Source organism: Salminus brasiliensis, chromosome 21 (genome assembly GCF_030463535.1).
Source record: "Salminus brasiliensis chromosome 21, fSalBra1.hap2, whole genome shotgun sequence".
Lineage (NCBI taxonomy): Eukaryota > Metazoa > Chordata > Actinopteri > Characiformes > Bryconidae > Salminus > Salminus brasiliensis.
Genome location: NC_132898.1, coordinates 2,095,207 through 2,115,461, shown reverse-complemented (window position 1 = coordinate 2,115,461; position 20,255 = coordinate 2,095,207). Strand labels below are relative to the sequence as shown.

Below are 20,255 nucleotides of genomic sequence, written 5' to 3'. Positions count from 1 at the left end.
GTGTGCCCACAAGCTGCTTTTAGTTGTTTCATCCCTGTAGACTCTAATTAAGTCTGGAAAAGCCAGATTTGCTTCCAAGAACTGTTTTTATTATTGTGAGAGGGCCCATTATAGCTCAGCCTGGAGGTACATGTGCAGGGCTTTGTTTGAAGACTCGTCACTGTTCCGCGTCTCCAGCACGTCTGACACTGCCTGACTGGTTGAGTTTTGTCTTTGTCCCTTAGGTGCTCACTCATCCCCAATGAAGTCCGGACAATAACCCGTCTCCTCCTTCATCACGGAACGTCCCCTTCCCTTGTCAGAGCGGCGGAGATGGCTGGGCTGGGCCCAGACGAGGGAGCGCCAGGCCTGGGGGAGGTGGACGCCTGTCAGTTGGAGATTGAGAGGAAGTATGAGGTCATCCCTGCTGTCATCTGCTCCATGTGCTGCCTGTTTGGAATTATCTACTGTTTTTTTGGTAAGCGGAGATTACAGGGAGAGACGTTCTGATAACAATGCCACATAAACTGCTTAGATAGTCCTGCTGATGAAGCACTTTGTGGACAAAATAAAGGAAACACCATATGGAACGCTCAAACCCACATGGATCCACAGATGTAGCTTCAGTTACACACTGGAACCCTAGCTCTGCAGACTAGCACCACATGCTACCATCTGAGAATTGTCCGCCACCGAAATAGTGTCTGGTGTGGACCTTCTGTATCCTCAGATTTTGGAGCATTTCTATTGGCTCTTTCCTCATAAGGTGACATTCACACAGTGTTAAGAGCAGCCAGCATTGTCAAGTGGAGCCAAAAAACGAAGGTGTACCACTATGGCCCAGGGGATGCGAGCCGGAGTCTGAGAGAGCACAATTGGCCGTGCTCTCTCTCTCTCTCTCCGGGTGGGTAGATGGCGCCCTCTCCCATCATCAATGTTGTTGGGCGGCACAGGCGTCTGTTAGCTGGCGTGGCGGAGCTGGGGACCCGCCACTTTCCTCCGAGCGCCTCGGCTGCCCAGGGATGCCAAATCAGCTGCAGTTTGAAAAAGAGGCGGGGCTAGTTTCACATGTATCGGAGGAGACATGCATTAAGCCCCTATCTTCCTAGTGTCGGGTGCATTGCTAGTGCTAGGAGGGGGCTATGAACAGGTGGGTTAATTGGCAGAACCAAATTGGGTGAAAAAAAAAAAAAATCAAGCAAAAAAAAAAAAAAGTAGCAGTAATATAGTGTTTAATTAACTGTCCTTGTCAGTGTGTTCATGCAAGATGAACAATTGCACTATATATCCAATAGGATGGCTCTACGTCTGAAAATATTGTGGTCACTCATTTTTGAAACATGTCATATGTCCTCTGTTTCAGGTTACCGCTGCTTCAAAGCCGTCATGTTCCTCTCGGGCCTGATGTTCGGCTCCGTTATTATCTTCTTGCTGTGCCATAAAGAGCGAGTGCTGGACACGCAGCTGAGCGTGGAGGCCAGTGCGGGGATTGGTCTGGGCATCGGGCTGCTGTGTGGCCTGGTCACCATGCTGGTCCGCAGTGTCGGCCTCTTTATGACCGGCCTCCTTCTGGGCCTCCTGCTTGCTCTTGCGGGCCTGCTGGTCACTCACCAGTTTTACACGCCTGGCACTGTTTGGGTGCGTAAACAATAGAGTTCCTGTCTCGTGCTATAACGTACATGTTTTGAACAAAAGAGTTCAGATTTGTATACATTATATAAAAAAAAAAAGTATTGGGACACTTACACATTACACCTACAGGAGCTTCTATGCCATCCCATTCTAAACCCATAGGCTGTATTAATAAGGAGCTGGTCCCCCTTTGCTCTAAGCTCTACCAGCAGCAGCAGGTCTGGAGCTCTGGTGCAGTTATTGAGTCAGTTGGAGGCTTTTCTGCACTCTGACCGCTGACCCCACTCTGTAACTTTACATGGTCGGACAGACACTCGGTGGCTGAGCTGCTCTCTGTGAGCTGTTCCTCCTAAACTCTTCCACTGTTCAATAATAATACCACTCACAGCTGATGGAGGAAGATCTAGGAGAGAGCTATGTTTCATAAATGTTTATATATATATATATAAGGCATTAGGTTGGATATGTTTAACCCGTGTTAACTCTTTAATCGCAGGTTCCCCTCGGTGCACTCCTCGGTACGGGCATGCTCTGTGCTGTTTTAACCCTACAGTGGCAGAAGCTCTTCACCGTGCTCTCCACGGCAGTGTTTGGAGCAGCCATCATGACGGTCTGTGCCGATTACTTTGTGGAGATGCTGGCACTGGCCACTCATGTGTACGACTGCCTGCGCCTGGTTCCCACCCCCGTGCCCCTCTGCTGGTACAGCTGGGTCATCCTGGGCATCTGGCCCACGCTCAGCCTCATGGGTGTGCTGGTGCAGTGGAAGCTCACGGCTGAGGGCTTCTCACATACAGAAGGTACGGGAGCCAAGACTGGGACACGCTGCCCAAACCAAAACAGTTTATTGATTCTTAATGAAGTAAATCTCTGCTCGAGGAGGGTCATGAGCCTGTCCAGCGGCAGAATTTCACCACAGAATATTTATTTATTTATTTATTTATTTAATAATTATTATTATTTAAAAATAATTTTATATATAATTTTTTTTGTATTTATTTTGTAATAATTATATATATTAATATATATAATTAATAATATAATTAAAAATAATAATTTAGACCAATAAATGATTGCATGCCTTGTTGAATAATATTTTTATTATTATCATAATTCTTTCAAATTTTTTGCTTTTATAAATAATTAGATTTAAAAAAAAAAAAAAAAAATGTATTAATGAAAAGTCTAACAGCACACTATCAATAACTAATCAATACCATCGCCAATCAATATGAATCGCCAACCTCAGATACATGCCTTTCAACATATTAGCTCATTTTACACTCCTAATTATCACACTATTAATGTCACGAATCTCAGTATCCAGCAATTTCTGGTATTACCACCCCGTTACCTTTATCATTGTTTATGGTCTCTTCATTTCAGTGATCATCAGCAGAAGACAGAAGAGAGTCCAGCTCATGAGGATAAGGCAGAAGGACGCTAAAAAGCTGCAGTCGTCCGGAAGTCAGGAGGGAACGTATCGGCGTAAACCCACTCCTGTAAAACGTTATGCCGGAGATCTCCTAGCACCAGTTAGTTTCATAAGAACCTAATGGTGATTTATCTTCCTAAAATCTTTAATTCAGAGGTTCCCATGCAGACATCTCTTAGATCACGTACAGTCTTATGGTCTTACGCAAACATTTGCTTTTTTTTCTTAGTACCTCCTAATGCAATTACCCTTATTTATTTATTTATTGTTTGTTTGTTTGTTTGTTCTCTAAATTAAAATAGTAAATGAGCCCTATTGCAAAAGTTCCCCTACTGACTCTCTCTCTCTCTCCATTTTCCACACGCAGAGCTACCTGCAGAGTCTTCGGGACCGCCAGATGGGAACAGGCACGTCTCTGAGCAGCCTGAGCACCACCAACCACACCGTGGTTGACTTTGACTATGAGACTGGTTCCACAGTTCCACTCACAGCCACCACGCCAGCAGCACGGGCCTGAGCCACATCATCAGCGAGTCGAGCACTAACAGTCTAGATAAGGAGAACACACAGTAGCGTGGTACGCCGTAGCGAGGGCCACAGTATTCACAGGATGATGGTCACTTTTGGTCAGGATATACATTTAGCTACTCTATTGGGAGAACCTGGAAGCACTAGAACTTGACCATAGCTCAGACTGGACCTGGATGTGCTTAGGCCTTAGGTTCATAACATTAGCTGTGTTCTTAAAGGGCCCATATCATGGGAAAACCATGACTGTATGAACATTGGCAAAGCTCCAAAACATCCCACTCACTCCCCCAGTCCATAGATATGTGGAACCTAAGCTGCAGAAAAATGCCATGTCACAAATCCACCACATTTCAGATTAGCGCAGTTTAGCTTTATCCGTTATAAGGAATGTCTTAGCCTAAATGACCCGTATATGGTCCTTATATTCCTAAATGCTAAATGTTTACAGTTCACTGCAGCCAGTTAAAACAGAGCTATGTATGGACCTCGGGTGTGAAGAAACGAAGGATATGGGCCCTTTAAACAGTACTTATTTCACATTGCTCAGCCCGGATCTAATCCACGTCAAGCCTCAGAACTCACCCTGCCAGTACATGCTGTCGTCTGCTTACGTTTAATGGAGCTCTTATTTGTCTTATGATGTAGCGTACATAGAAGGTCTTGACGTAAAGACGCTTGTGAAAGCCCTCTCGGCTGACCTGAGGAGCTTTGTTTTCTTTATTGAAAGTAGCCTCTTGGCTCCCAGCACCTGCTCTGGGATGAGGCAAGTGATATTAGCTGTTAGTGCTCTGTAGACCTTCAGACCTTACAGCTGAACAATGTGATAGGACTGGAGATGTGTGTGAGTGAGACTGTGTGTGAGTGAGACTGTGTGTGAGTGAGACTGTGTGTGTGTGTGTGTGTGTGCATTAAAGAAGGTTTTTCAGTGCATATGAATTGTACAGTTGTGTATAACTGAGGTCTGTAGTTTCTACAGTCAGGGCCATATAGTGTATAGTTTTATGCAAATGATGTTTGCTATGAAAATTCAGTTTTTAATACATTTATACATTTAAAGACTTAAAAATCCCACTTGTTCTTGTTTTACACCAGGATGTTCTTCCTGCAAAAACCTTGTGTCTCCATTTGTGATGTTTTTGACTCTTTGACGTGTCCACATTTCATGAAGACTGGACCAATAGAAATGCTCCAAAATGACTCGAATATATATATATATATATCTTTTTGCATTGCCTTCCATTGAAAGTTAAGAAGGCCTTTTCTCCTTTTCCTGCAAAGTTGGCATTTGGAGATGCAAGTTTTTGGGGTTTATTTGCGTGACCGTGGTGAAATGCTGAGCTGTAAACAAAATCTAAATCTGTTCTACTAAAATTGCTGGCTGGGTTTTCACAGCGAGCCTACAGGCCCATACACACTGGGGAAGTAGGCCGGTTCAGTGAGTGTGCTTCAATGAATTATTCAGTGCCTTAAAATGTAAATGATTTTTTTTCTGTTTCGGTTTGATTTTCCATCTAAAACCTGTGTTGTACCTGTCTTACAGCTCCAGTGCCTTATTTCTCATCTCCCATCTGTCAGTAAAGTAAAGCACACTCCACTCTTTATTGTGTCTTTTTTAAGACAGTGGCCTGAATTTGAATTTGTATAAATGTGTTCATAAAAGTTTATGAAGTCTGTAAAGAGTTACTGAGGTTCATCTGTGTAAACCAGACTGTCGTGGTTGAAAACCTGTGTTTATATTCCACTATGATGTTCCTGCAGTTCCTGAAATGTGAGATTTCATGATTTTGATTCATTATTTATCCTAAAATCAGTTAATTATACTTAAAATTGACTGACGAATCGTTTTGCGCTTATCGCCACGCTTAGCGAATTCTCACACAGTATGAGGCTGTATCTTTATATTTCATATTAAGCCATAAGACATTTACACTACAATCTTAATGAAGACCTGGATTCATTATTTATGACATTTTTGGGAGAACTTTCAAAGCATCTAGTGTTTGTTAGCTAGCTAGTTAGCCACATTAGCCACAACAGCTCTAAAGCTAGCCTAACAAAGCCCAATTAGGCCCCAAACAAGGCTTGACTGATGGCCTACAGTCAGTGTGAGGGGAATAACTGTAATTTGACCTTTTGCCCTTTCTTAAACACAATTCTTGGGTATTACTGGAACTGATTTCTCCACCTATGTTTGGTCTAATGGCAGTATAAATTAATGGTCTGGCAAAAAATATATATTTAACAGTTTTCCCCTGTTTGGTTGGTGGCTTCTTTAGCTTTAGCGTAGCTAGCTAGTAGCCACATTAGCCAAGCAGCTCTAAAACTAGCCTAAGAAAAAACGAATTTAACACCAATCAAAGCTTGACTGATCGACTAAAGTCGGCCTGAATTCTCCACCCTTGTTGGGTCTAATACCAGTTTAAAGCAATGGTCTGGGCCTAAGTTTTCCCCTGTTTGTTCACCTGGATTCATTTATGATGAACCTGGATTCATTTATGATGACATTTTTGGGAGAACTTTCAAAGCATCTAGTGTTTGTAAGCTGTCTAGCTACATTAGCTCTACACCAGCTCTACAGGCTAGCCTAATAAATCAAAATTGGGCCCCAAACAAGTCTTGACTGATCGACTAAAGTAAATACACAATTCTTGGGTATTATTCTTACTTGCTGGACCTAAATTCTCCACCATTGTTTGGTCTAATGCCAGTTAAAATTAATAGTCTGGCAAAAATATATTTTACAGTTTTCCCCTGTTTGGTTGGTGGCTTCTTTAGCTTTGGTTTTAGCTTAGCACTGGAGCTACTAGAGCCTAATATTGCTAACAGTGGTGTAAAATGTGTTCAGCTAAGTGTAGTTTACTTTTATAGCTCATATTAAGTCTGAATCTTAATGAAGACCTGAATTTATTTTTGAAAAGGTTGAGAGAAGGACACATGAACACCATTTTGGGAGAACACTCAAAGCATCTAGTGTTTGTTAGCTAGCTAGCTAGCTAGTTAGCCACAGTAGCCAAACAGCTCTAAAGCTAGCCTAACAAAGCCCAATTGGGCCCCAAACAAGTGTTGACTGATGGCCTACAGTCGGTGTGAGGGGAATAACTGTGTCATTCGATTTTTTGCCATTTCTATAACTCAACATCTGTGTTTTTGATGTACTCTGTGGTTTTCATTGGCCTTCCTGCCAGACGCAGTATAAAACCAAGGAGCCGAGAAACACTGGGGCAGAAGATGAAATCATAGCTTATAGTTAATCGCAGGACCCGCAAAGAACTCTCCACTTTCCCCTGACAGATACATGCATAGTTTCCTAAAGCATGTCTTCTCAAAGGCCTGTGCTGCACCTCCTCATTACGTCACACTGATCGTAGAGCATGGAGTCGTGCAGCTCGGAGAGGACGGCGAAAGGATCCCTAAACACATGGCTTGCATCTAATCTGACATCAGACTTTTTTTATGATGGCTGTTTCTCATTAGCTGCTGAAGTGACATCATACTCTGTCTGAAGTCGGAGTGTGAGGGACGGGGTGTGTTTGGCATTTAGCGTTTAGCGTAAAAATGGGGAAAGACCTTAATAAATGTCATTAAGCGGTAGTGTAGTCCGATGTCGTCCGATTCATAGGATAATATACACACTATGGACAAAAGTATTGGGACACCTGCTCATTCACTGTTTCTTCTGAAATCAAGAAGATTAAAAAGAGCCGATCATGCTTTTGTTGGAGTGACTGTCTCTGCTGTCCAGAGAAGAAGACTTTCGGCTAGATTTTGGAGAATCACTGCTGTGAGGATTTGATTGCTTTCGGCGACAAGAATGTTAATGAGGTCAGGATGTTGGATGAGCACCAGCCCACCTCATACCAGACCCCCCCAACTCAGCCCTGGGGTGTTGGAGCGTTCTTCTAATGAATGCACTCAGCTACTTTAAGCTGCACCCATTGTTGAAACAGATGTGCAAATGCACACACACAGCTTGTCTAGTCCCTGTAGAGAAGAAGTACTGCCAATAGAATAGGACTCTCTGGAGCAGATTAACATTATGAACATATTGGCACCATGCTGCCTAATGCCAGGCGTGGGCTAGTAGAGGGGTATAAAGCCCCCCAGCATTGAGGAGCTGTGGAGCAGTGGAAGAACTGTGTTCTCTGGAATGATGGTATGATCCAGTACGTATGGGCTGAATTGGGCAGCTGGGGATACATGAGGTGGTGTGGTGATCATCCAACATCCTGACGACCTGGTGTCCAAATACTTTCGTCCACATAGTGCATTAAGATTAACGCTTAAATGCTCTCCAAGCGTTTCCATATGACTGTACCTGTCTTAAGGAGAAAGTACCACGTTTCTGTGCTTTTTGGTTCAAATTTATTAGTTGTTAAGATAAACAATCTTAGACATGAGTATCAAATCAAACCTGAAATGAATTATGATTAATTATAGGACAAGCGTTTACTCAATAATGCTGAGAGAATCATAAAAACAATGAAGCTTCATTAAGCTTTGTCTTTATATAAGCTGCTAAGTTCAGAAATACCATGAGTTTGAGCTTCGTTTTCTCATGATCACAACTTATTTTTCTTGAGAAAACAATGTTTAAATGCCTCTGATTATCCTGAGATCACAGGGAAAACTAGTGGTGTATTTCATGTGGTTGCTAAGGTGTTTCTAGGTGAGTGCTATGGTGTTACTACGGTGTTCCTATGTGGGTGCTATGGTATACCACCAGGCGATTGCAACACCACTTCGTAAAGTGTTCAGTATGGTTGCTAAGGTGTTTCTAATTGAGTGCTATGGTGTTACTACGGTGTTCCTATGTGGGTGCTATGGTATACCACCAGGCGATTGCAACACCACTTCGTAAAGTGTTCAGTATGGTTGCTAAGGTGTTTCTAATTGAGTGCTATGGTGTTACTACGGTGTTCCTATGTGGGTGCTATGGTATACCACCAGGTGATTGCAACACCACTTCGTAAAGTGTTCCATATGGTTGCTAAGGTGTTTCTAAGGTGTTTCTACTTCGTAAAGTGTTCCATATGGTTGCTAAGGTGTTTCTAATTGAGTGCTATGCTGTTGCTCATAGGTGGTAGCTGTGGTATTACAGTTGCTAAAGGAGATTGCTAATTGCTAATGTTCCTAGGTGATTGTCATGGTAGACCAGATAGTTGCTGGGGTGGTTGTTAAGATGACCCAGTGGGTTCCTAAGGCACAATAAATGGTGATCGGGAGAACTTCTAGAAGAACATCAGTAACTCATGGCTTTTCTGGACTTCTGTAAGCTGCTGTGCCTCTGTAATGCCCTCCTCCTCTTTCAGTGAAGACACTTCTGAGAAGAACTAACCCCCAAAGAGGAGCTTCTGGCTCTGAAACCCAGAGAAAAGCTCTGCTCCTTACTGAGGGTGGGATGAGCTTCTGCTCATCATCGCTAGATAAGCAGGATTTGGTGCTGACTTGAGTACTGCTACAATTAACACACTACTATACAGAAATGGAGAACGTTCTCAAGTGTTTTCAGCTCTTCCTCAGTGCATCGACAAATCGCTTGAAGTCTGTTCCCTGAAATGAGCGACCATGTAAATAGAGAGACTCCAGGAACCAAGCATAGGAACACTTCAGGCCTACTCGAGAGGAACCGAAGCGCTGACCATTCTCAGCTCACAAATGCCACAAAATAGCCCTAATCATCATGTAGCTGGTGTTTCCAAAAACCCAGAAGATCTGCTTAACAGTGACAGTGTCCCTGACACAGTGATCCAACAACTGAAGGCAATCTACCTACAGCATCGTAGTGCCCTCTAGTGGTTCAGTGGTTGCATCGCATCCAGCGCTCCCGCTTACTGAGGGGGTAACCAGGTTCAACAATCAGATGGTCACTCATGCGCCAGTACTTGTCACCCTTGAAGAAGTAGATTTTTCCGTTGGTCCACGTGAGTGCCGCGTCAGGGTTGGACGGGACGCCGGTGAAAAGGCGAGAGATGGGCTTGGGGTAGATGCTGAGGTCATTGTAGGCCATTTCGTCCCACTGCCAGTAACCGGACCCCTGGAGAAAGAAGAAGAGTGAATAACAAAAATGAAAAATCTGAGAAGATTGGGATTAAAAAAACAGGGGAGTAGGCTTGTCGCTAGATTTTCGAGCAGCATGGCTGTGAGGATTTGATTGCATTCAGCGGCAAGAGCATTAATGCGATCAGTGAGGTCAGGATGTTGGATGATCACCACCCCACCTCATCCCTTAACTCCCCAGATCTAAGAGCACCATCCATCATTCCAGAGAACATCATACCTCCACTGCTCCACAGCTCAATGCTGGGGGGCTTTACACCCCTCTACTAGCCCACGCCTGCCAATAGCTTCATGATGTTTGAGGATGATCTGCTCCAGAGAGGCCTATTATTCTATTGGCAGTACTTCTTCTCCACATGGACTAGACAAGCTGTGTGTGTGCTTTATTAGAAGGGGTGTCCACAAACATTTGGACATATAGTGTACATACAGTACTGTGCAAAAGTTTGGGCAACCCAAAATAATCCCACTAGATGGAGTTCATCATTAGCGGTTGACTAGAAGCTCCTATAGTGAGCTCCTATGGCTGTAATGTGACTGCCCCCTTGTGGTCATATGCTCTATCTGTGGCGTGTAAATCTGTCTGTGTAGCTGCAGGGTACCTTAAAGAAGAATATTTTCTTGTTCTTCTCGTAATACATGGCTGCATCGATGTTCGCCGGGATTCTCCTCAGCTCTTTGGGGTATCCGTAGTCAAGCCGGAAGTTTGTAAACCGCCACACTTTGTCACCTGTTGGATGGAGGGAGGGATAGAGCTCATAGGATAGAATCAAAGAGGTTATTAAGAGCTGATCCTGCTTCTGTTGGAGTAACTGGAGTAACTCTACTGTCCAGAGAAGAAGACCTTCTACTAGATTCTGGAAAAACATTGCTGTGAGGATTTGATTGCATTCAGCGACAAGAGCTCCTGCAATTTGACCCTGTGGCATATGACTGCAACCCAGCTCATCCCAAGAGTATTGGATGGAGCACCTCCATCATTCCAGATCATTCCACTGCTCCACAGCTCCTCAATGCTGGGGGGCTTTATACCCCTCTAGCCCACGCCTGGCATTATTAGGCAGCATGGAGCCAATAGGTTCATGATGTTGATCTGCTCCAGAGAGTCCTGTTCTATTGGCAGTACTTCTTCTCTACAGGGACTAGACAAGCTGTGTGTGTGCATTTGCACATCTGTATCAGCAATGGGTGCAACTTAAAGTAGCTGAATGCATTTATTAGATGGGGTGTCCAGAAATATTTGGACACTAGAAAAAAACAAACACTGCTAACTTAAATATAGACCCTCAGCACATCCAGTCAAAGGCGGTCCAGTACCAGTGGATCGGCTTGGTGTGTGTATGTGTACACGTGGTGGACACTGGTGTTTATTCCTTCAGCTTGAGAGGACAACGCCTGCCGTCCATCAGCAGCGCTTCACATTCCTCAGTCTGGCCTTTCTGCTGTTTGATTTGCTCTATTAATCTGCATTAACGTTCAAATGCAAACACGGCTGGGATTCCAATCCGTTAAGAGGTCCAACATTCACGTGCTCTGTGACGACCAAGCTGAGGCTCATTACAGTGTTTTCTGCTGGAGGCCCAGAAAACGACATGACTCACACTCAGCCCTTCTCTTAGTCATGAACAGGCCCAAAAAACGTCACGTGGGACCCAAAATGCAGCTGTTTGAGGAACACAGCTTGTCTCCATCACAGCAGACCTCATCACATCCTGTCTCATTTGAACTGTGATGCTTCATCTGACTTCATGCTCTGTGATTCAGTTCTCCTAAGTTTTTAATGACAAGCGTAGTGTAGATGGCTACACAGACATGTACTGGGAATGCTGACTCATGCAGACACGGCAGATTTTGTGTGCACCCTGTTTAAGTGATGTGATGTTAATTAGAGTAAATAACAGTAAAATATCTATAAATGTCTTAAATATGACATTTTTCTGCACATTTTGGACACAGTTTCTAATCATTTGTGCACAATGTTTCCCAGGAGGCTCCAAACCCACTGCGATCCTGAGCAGGAAATGACGGATGGAGTAATTTTGCATTGAAATGTGCAGAATTATGTCCATGGAGAGGATGTGCACTTATTTATTCCTCATAAATCAAAAATAAATGTAATATATCCATGGCCTTGTGGCATATGACTGCATTTACATGCATGACATTATTTCTATTATTGGTGTGATGCACAGACAATATTTTATTAGTGTCTTAAACCATGTTCATATGTGAGAAAGCTGCTAAATATAATAATTTAATATTTTTTAAAGCATATTTTGGATAAAAATGCCAATTCTATCCATTTCACACACTTTACATATTTTCAACTGAAATCTTCTAAACTAATTTCCTGGCTTTTCAGTCATTTATGTATTTTTTCTGTCTGTCCCACATTTCTACACTATACGGACAAAAGTATTGGGACACCTTCTCACTTTTTGGTTTTGTTCCAGAATTAAGGGTATGATCCTGCTTCTGTTGGAGTAACTGTCTCTACTGTCCAGAGAAGAAGACTCTCTACTAGATTCTGGAGGAACATTGCTGTGAGGATTTGATTGCATTCCGTGACGAGAGTTAGTGAGTGAGGTCAGGATGTTGGATGATGATCACCACCCCACCTCATCTTTCCAAAAGTACTGGATGGAGCTCCACCACCATCATTCCAGAGAACACAGTTCTTCCACTGCTCCACAGCTCAATGCTGCTGGGGGGTTTTATACCCCTCTACTTTATACCCCTGGCATTATTAGGCAGCATGGTGCCAATAGGTTCATGATGTTAATGATCTGCTCCAGTGAGTCCTATTCTATTGGCAGTACTTCTCTACATGGACTAGACAGGCTATGTGTGTGTGTGTGTGCGCATTTGCACATCTGTTTAAGCAACTGGTGCAACCTAAAGTAGCTGAATGCCCTCATTTCATGAGGTGTCCACAAACATTTGGACATGTAGTGTAACCTTATAGCAACGCTGTGTGTGTGTTTTTGCAGAAAACTAAAGCATGTTCCAGTACCAGTACTCGACCCACTATTACCCGCATGGCTGAATGCAATCAAATGCTCACAGCAATGTTCCAAAATCTAGTGGAGGCTGTTCCTGCTGGGTGATCTGTGAATATATCTGTGTGAAATACCTTTAAGAAAGTAGGTCTTGTTGGTTCTGGGCGAGTACACCGCTGCGTTCAGGTTCCCGGGCAGCCCCTTCCACAGCTGGTTGATCTTTATGGGAGGGTTGTGTCCCAAATCTGTTATGGTCCACACGTAGTCTCCACTGAACGCGAAGGTCTTGCGCCAGGGTCCTGCAACAAACCACACAAACACTTTCTTGTGATTCCACCACAAATAAAGCTGACCACTGTGTTTTGGAGAGCAGCGATTTTGCTTCCCTACCCAGCATTATGGCGTCCAGTTTGGCATCACAGGGGTCTGGAACATCTCTTGGTGGAAAAGGTGAGGTGGTCGTTGGGTGTGAGGTATAAATATTTTCATCTGTGGTTGTCCCCGAGATTCTTTTACCTGAGCAGAGGAGGAATGCACAGTAATCAGTACTGCTAACTTTGCAGCTGCTGATGAATGAATTTTGCCACGTCAGTTCCAGATATCTGACTCACTCGAGGCTCAAACCCAGGATTAAGATCAAGACATGATTGACTGGGTTTAAGCCTAGTTCTGGACCATATTGTCCTATTCAGCATTCACATTTCTGGCTAGTCCTGGACTAGGCTTGCTCTCTGTCTGGGAATCCAGCCAAAAATGCCTACAAGTAAACTATTTGGACAAAAGTATTTGGACATCTGCTTGTTGTTCATTGTTTCTTCTGAAATCAAGGGCAATAAAAGAGTTTCTCCTGCTTTTGTTGGAGAAACTGTCTCTACTGTACAGAGAAGAGGGCTTCTGTGTTGCTGTGAGGATTTGATTGCATTCAGCAACAAGAGTGTTAGCGAGGTCAGGATGTTGTCAGGATGATCAGGGACCACATCTCATCTAAAAAGGATTGGATGGAGCAGCATGCATCATTCCAGAGAACACAGTTCTGACAGTGCTTCTCTACAGGGACTAGACAAGCTGTGTGTGTGTGTGCATTTGCACATTTGTGTCAGCAATGGGTGCAAAGTAAATGAGCTAAATTGAAATATAAAAATAGCTGCATTCATTAGAAGAAGGGGTGTCCACCAAACATTTGGTGCATTGGACATACCCCTTCTGACTGGTCGATACATAGAACTCCTCGGGCCTCGGGGGCTGTGGGGTTTTGTGGAGTGATGATGGAGCTTCAACTAATACTGGCAGAACTAATCAGATAACATCAGAACATCAGAAGTGATGTTCGTTCTCTTGGTGGAACATCTAGTGCAAAGCCTTCTCAGAATAGTAGAGGCAGCAAAGGAGGGCAAAGTCTTTATTAATGTCTTTGATTTCAGAAGAAACTCCAGAGGAGCAGACTTCCACAGACTTCTGGCCATTGGATGGGTTTTAAAGAACCTCTCAAACCTCTTCTGACCAAATCTGCGACTGTCAACCCTCCATCATAACATAGCATAGCATTACCATACAACGCCTGGATGCCTCTGATGTCATCAGGGTGCAGTCTGAAGTTGGCCTGGTACCCGGTGTAGTGTGCAGCCATAAGAGCACTCTTATACTGGGAGTGGCCGAGACCCAGGGCATGGCCTATCTCATGAGCTGCCACGATGCGTAGGTTGGAGCCGTAGTACTTGCCCTCCGTCCAGAACTCGTCTTCATCGAAATGAACGATCCCTGAAGGAGGGGCTTCGGCATGAGCGAGGACATGACCTGCGGACAGAACGGGATTCAACAGGTTACGTTCTGAGTGCAGCAACTGTCAGGAACATAGCCAAGCTGCCCTCCAGGCAAGGGTTCTTCAAGCAGGAAGACCTGAGCCAACTACTCAGGCTGTTAACAAGACTTTCATGGGTTGAAGTTCTCGAGTGGAGAGGATCAGGGTTGGAAATTGGCCCAGAGCGAGGAATATCCCATCAGAATTCCCCTTACCTCATCGACTTTTGGGCAGGACGTACTTTTGACTCAACTTTTTTCTTGTTCTTGTCCATTTTTATCTCAAAATAAGCTTAAATTGAATTTAAAGCATAACATACCATGTAATTAAATACAAAATTAGCAATTACATTTGAACATTTACCAGGCTAAGTTCTAACTAGGCCTCACTCTCCCAATCCAGAGCTTCCGAAGACTAGATGACCTAGCTGGAGAACATGTGGCAGCTTACAGTTGGAGCTAAACGTTCAGGATGTCCAGGGTTGGTTGGTGACCACTGCCTTACAGTGCTGGCCTGTAGTTGTGACGGCTGTGGTCAGAAGCTTTAAAACAAGTGATTCGTGACAGCTAATTGAAGACTGCCCTTCTGTAAAACGCCTTTGCCGTGTTATGCCTGGCGTTCCTGTAGAGGTTCTGCTGAGGTTACCCACTGGCACTACCGTAGGATCTGAGCTCATCGTTTAAGGAACATTGGTTTTTAAGGGAACGGACACATTTCAGAGCTCTGCAAAGAACTCCGAAACTTTCCTGGACTGGAAAATAGTTGGACCGGTCGCCTGAAATGATACAGACCAGTGCTTAAATAATATAGGGGACTCCTCTACAGCTTTGGGGAGTGCCTTTGAAAAATAAACTAATGTTATAGTTTCTCAGCCATTCCTTAAAAACCTACAAATTTGACATTTCTGCACACTCAGCATTAATATTTATACGCAAGCAGAAAAATCTATAGCCTAAGCGTAGACCTTAATTCAGATTCCAGCCCTGAAGAGCACATTCAGACCCCAATGGAGGCTAACGCTAATGCTAATACACACACATGCTATAGAAACCCCAAATCACACCCAGCACATTCACCCACTATAAACCAGTTATTACACACCAATAGACCAACAACCACAGATACCAGCAACACAAACACACACACACTGGGAGCTGATTGGTCAGGAAGGAGTGACTGGTCAGACTGGATTAGAAAATATTAAACACTATAAAACATAATTTTAAGAAAAATCTTGACTAAACTAAATCAGTCAGTCCAGAATGTCTGATTATAAAGAAGAAAATATTATGATATTATAAAATGTTTAAAATATCAGCGCTTATTAAAATGTGATTTTATTGTGTGTATCAGTGGTTATTACTAAAACCGATATCTGGGCCAATTCATTTTGAATGCCTGTGCATATTAGCAATGTGCAATATGATGATATGGTATGATTGTATGCATTGAATTAGGCCCTGATGCACTTCTCAACTGTGTCCTGGTTAGGATTAGTAGTTAAAGAAGGCTGAATTGTGGCATGTTCCACTAAAGAGAATTTTGGACTGGGCTCCCAAATGGCTTCATTGTGAGAAGAGATCACGAGCCTGAAGCCCAACAATGCTGAAATACCATCTCTACGGTATTTATAGGACGTTAGATTCTTTCTATAACATATTTATATATTCTTTATATATGTCTATAACATATATATATATAGTTCTTATTTCACATTGCATATTTCTTATATAACATAATATAATATATAACATTGTGGACATGCCTTATACAACATATATATATATATATATATATATATATGTATCTAACTTTAATATATTCCTTATGTAACATCATATATATTCATCATAAAACAATGTGTATATTCCTTATATAATATTATATATTTCATACATGGTATTATTTATATTCCTTAACATTATATATATTTTTAAATAACATTATATATGTACAGATATTTCTTACGTAACATTTGGTATGTGCCTTATACTACATTGTATATATGTCACATACCATTATATTTTTCTAAATACATACAGTATGTAGTATATTTCTTATCTAACTTTAAATATTCTTTATATAACATTATATACCGTATATTTATCTATACATAACACTGTGTATATTCCTTATATAACATTATATTTTCCATAAATTACATTGTTTATATTCCTTAATTCCTTAAATTCCTATAAATACCATCTCTACTTGTCCATGTGTCCACGACAATTCTGCTCAACCCTTCACCACCCCGTCACCTCCCCGCTTTAACCCTGTTATCCATCATTCCTGGCTCCACACATCACAGAAAGGACCTGGCTTCCTATCCCCAAGCAAAAGCCACTCGAACCCCAGCCCCACCCCTGAGCTACAGTCTCAGACATACCTGGCCCATCAAAAGGTGAGGGACAGCCCCCCTTCCTGTGGAAGGAGATTCGAATGTCGGCTCGGCCGTAGTCGATCTCCTTGAAGCTCAAGGGAGTGACGTCACTCCAGTACTTGAAGGCAGACCGGATGGCCCTCTGGGTTGCAGGCTTTCCCAAATCTGGGGTGTAGTCATAGATACGATACGTTAGGCTCCTCTTCCTCCAAACTCCTGCGAAATGAAGAAAGGCAGAGAAGGTTGCTGAGGAGCTGTGTGGAGCTGCACCGTGCTCTTATACCGTGTTATTAAGAATAATGAGTATTATTGCTGTTGCCCGGTCGACAGTTTCTGCAGAACAAATTCTACCTCTTGAACATGTTAAAGTAAACAGTAAAGCGCTCCCACACAGCAGGGTCCAGGATGAGTCATTTTCCTGGAATCAACAATGTAGGCTACAAATCAGCCCTCCAGGACTGCTCTGCATACCCTGCCAAGATTAGAGGACCTTCGCAAGTTCATGTATAGACATGCATTGAGCCAGCGTGAAGAAAGTTCACAGCTGTCCAGCAGAGAAGAGAGTCAGCAGCGGTGAACGACTGGGAAACGTATGGAAGACGTGCTGATCTTCTGTCTATACTGGGTGTTTATACCCCATAGTAGTGATCCCTGCCGTATTCTTTATAGTCCAGTAAGAGTTGTATGGGACAGTTTGGGCACCCTTGGGTCAAATACCACATTTTCTCTGCCTTTAGGACTCTCTGCTCTGACCGTCTGTCCTGCAAGGTCAGGAAAGGCCAAGAAAGCCCTCAGAAAGAACTGCCCATATGCTGGTAAGAAAGGCAAAGACTTACGGATGACTGTCAAGTCAGGTGGTGGTGGTGGGGCACTGTTCTTCATGGAAGAGCTCAATGTCTGAAGTACACTACAGGACATCTAAAGACAGAAACTGAAGTGCTGTGGACTGATTAAGGGTGTTTTCACTTAGGTCCACTTGCTCAGTGAGTTCGGGACATTCGGTCAAGTGTGAAAGCTGTTTTCAAGCCCATAGAAGGCCTCCTGAAATCGGAGGTCTGGGTTTCGCTTCAAGCAGACTCTGATTCGGTCTGCTATGCATCTGGAAGCTATCTTCTCCCAGCACTGTGAGTGGGGTTGCATGATTGGCTAATTTTGTCATGTGACTAAATGTAAACATATGGCTTTGCAAAAGGCTAACATTTTTGGGTCCCATGGGAACAGCTCCTCGTTTGCAGGCGTTTCTTCACAGTGAAATACCATGACATCCAGAAAGTGCTGCCCCTCACTGCTTGAGCGTTTGTGTTCGTGGAGAACACGGAAAATCAAAAAAATGATGAACGAATGAACTGAGGCCTAAATCTTGGATGAAATTCTGATACATGACTTACCCCCAAACCTCCTGTATCTCATTGACTTTTGGTTGAAAGGGTCCTCCACTCCACAGCGGGGCTGCCTCATCATCCCAATAGTAGCTTCATCAATCCTTCCAGTGATTGGCAGGCCTGACACCTTCTGAAAGAGACTGACCAGCACAGGACAGAACTAGAAACCGCTGAGTCACTTACTGAATCAGACGTCTGAAGAGTTTCGAGTAACAACAGTAAGTTACTACATGATATGGTTCCGAATAAAAATTGCTTGATGTTTGCGCCATTGATTTTTTTGAAGTTTTAGAGGTTTTTGGGCTAAAATGTATTTTTAAATGCATTTATGGTGGAGGGGTCCGTGCAGGGTGCACTAAGGCAAAATAGTCCCCAAAGAAAACTTGTGTAACCATCATCGACACATGAACAGCATCACCTATGAAACGTCTGGATAGTCCTGGCTGACTTTGTTTACATCTTATGCAGAATTTTGAAGAAAAGGTTAATTCTGGGTTCAGTAGGTTGGTTTGGTACCTGAGGGCTTCTTTGATTTCCTCCTCAGTCCAGTGTCCTTGCACCTCCAAATCCAGTGAAGTGTCCAGGTATCCAAACTGCCTCAGGTAACTCTGTACCCACACAACAGAGGTTTCATTATGTATGGTTTTCTTTCTGTAACATATTCATATATTCTTTATATATGTCTATAACATTATATATATATATATATATATATATATATATATATATATATATATATAATGTTGTTCCTTATACAACATTGTATATATGTCACATACCATTTTATTTTTCTAAATACATACATTATATATTTCTTATCTAACTTTAAATATATTCCTTATATAACATTATATACTGTATATTTATATATATAACACGTATATATGACACTGTGTATATTCCTTATATATTATTATATTTTCCAGAAATTACATTGTTTATATTCCTTAATAAAAATCCATAATCCATATATTTCTTATATATATATATATATATATATATATATATATATATATATATATATATATATAATTTTTTTTTCATATAACATTGTGGACATGCCTTTTACAATATTGTATATATCTCACATACCATTATATATTTCTTAATAACATTGTATATTACTTATCAAACTTTAAATATGTTCCATAAATGGCATTATTTATATTCCTTAACATCATATATTTCTTACATAACTTTATATATGTATATATATTTCTCAGGTAACATTGTGTATATTCCTTACACAATATTGTATATTTCTTATCTAACTTTAAATATATTCCTTATATAACATTACATACCGTATATTCATCATATAACACTGTGTATATTCTTTATTTTATATTACATGTTCCAAAAATGGCATCATTATATATTTCTTAAATAACTTTATATATGTTTAGATATTTCTCATATAACGTTGGGTATATTCCTAATACAACATTGTATATTTGTATTGCACATAACACATACTTGAGATAGTCCACGTATATCACATGCTTTGGATCTTACCATAGCTTCTGTGAACTCCATTCTTCTTTGCAGCACAGTGGAGGACACGGCACTCAGTGCAGCAGCCAGGAAGACGGTCAGCAGCAGCAGGTTCTCCATGTTTCAGCTGTAGGTTTCGATTCAGAACAGCTTCAAGTCGGTTCAGTTTCAGAGGTTTGTGTTCTGGGTGGATGCAGACCAACACTGCTGCAACTGCTCAAGCTCTGCAGCCCCAACTCCAACTTGTTGGTGCATGAGGTTTATAGCCTGGGTTGAGGAATGGAGTGAGTCATACGCAGCCTTGCTGAGGTGAAGTGATGCATTTCCGATGACTACGAGCTCCAGACTCCCCCAAATCTGGAACATCTGCACAGTGTTACAGGAAACTCCCCATTCACTCCTCCACAGCACACGGTATCTTCTGACCTCAGGAGGAGCTCCTCCTCTGGGAAGCTCTGCAGAAGCTTGAGCTTGATTACGCAAATGGCCAAGCTTAGCACCCAAACTCAGTCTCAGTGTGCAGCACAAGAGACTTCCAGGCACATGGCAGGCGAGCCTCAAACAC

The 20,255-nt window shown here is 42.4% G+C and overlaps 2 protein-coding genes across 3 annotated transcripts; one reads left to right on the top strand and one right to left on the bottom strand.

The window, feature by feature from the left end:
• The first annotated feature begins 231 nt into the window (after positions 1-231).
• LOC140542832 (transmembrane protein 198-like) lies at positions 232-5,171 on the top strand. 2 transcript variants are annotated; one of them, XM_072665773.1, is made up of 5 exons: positions 232-457; positions 1,343-1,617; positions 2,108-2,411; positions 2,998-3,146; positions 3,414-5,171. In XM_072665773.1, exons 1-5 carry the CDS (start codon positions 313-315, stop codon positions 3,561-3,563), a joined length of 1,023 nt encoding a protein of 340 aa, XP_072521874.1. In that variant the 5' UTR covers positions 232-312; the 3' UTR covers positions 3,564-5,171. The 2 variants fall into 2 exon arrangements, with proteins under 2 accessions (XP_072521874.1, XP_072521875.1); XM_072665774.1 differs by having other exon boundaries at positions 2,998-3,169; positions 3,414-3,501.
• Positions 5,172-9,253: 4,082 nt separating this feature from the next.
• On the bottom strand, positions 9,254-19,810 carry mmp19 (matrix metallopeptidase 19). The gene is made up of 9 exons (XM_072666027.1): positions 19,712-19,810; positions 18,713-18,804; positions 18,203-18,336; positions 16,821-17,030; positions 14,182-14,427; positions 13,024-13,149; positions 12,768-12,932; positions 10,237-10,364; positions 9,254-9,611 (listed from the first exon to the last, which is right to left on the bottom strand). The coding sequence occupies exons 1-9, from the start codon at positions 19,808-19,810 to the stop codon at positions 9,375-9,377; spliced, it is 1,437 nt and encodes a 478-aa protein (XP_072522128.1). The 3' UTR covers positions 9,254-9,374.
• Between the last annotated feature and the right edge of the window lie 445 nt (positions 19,811-20,255).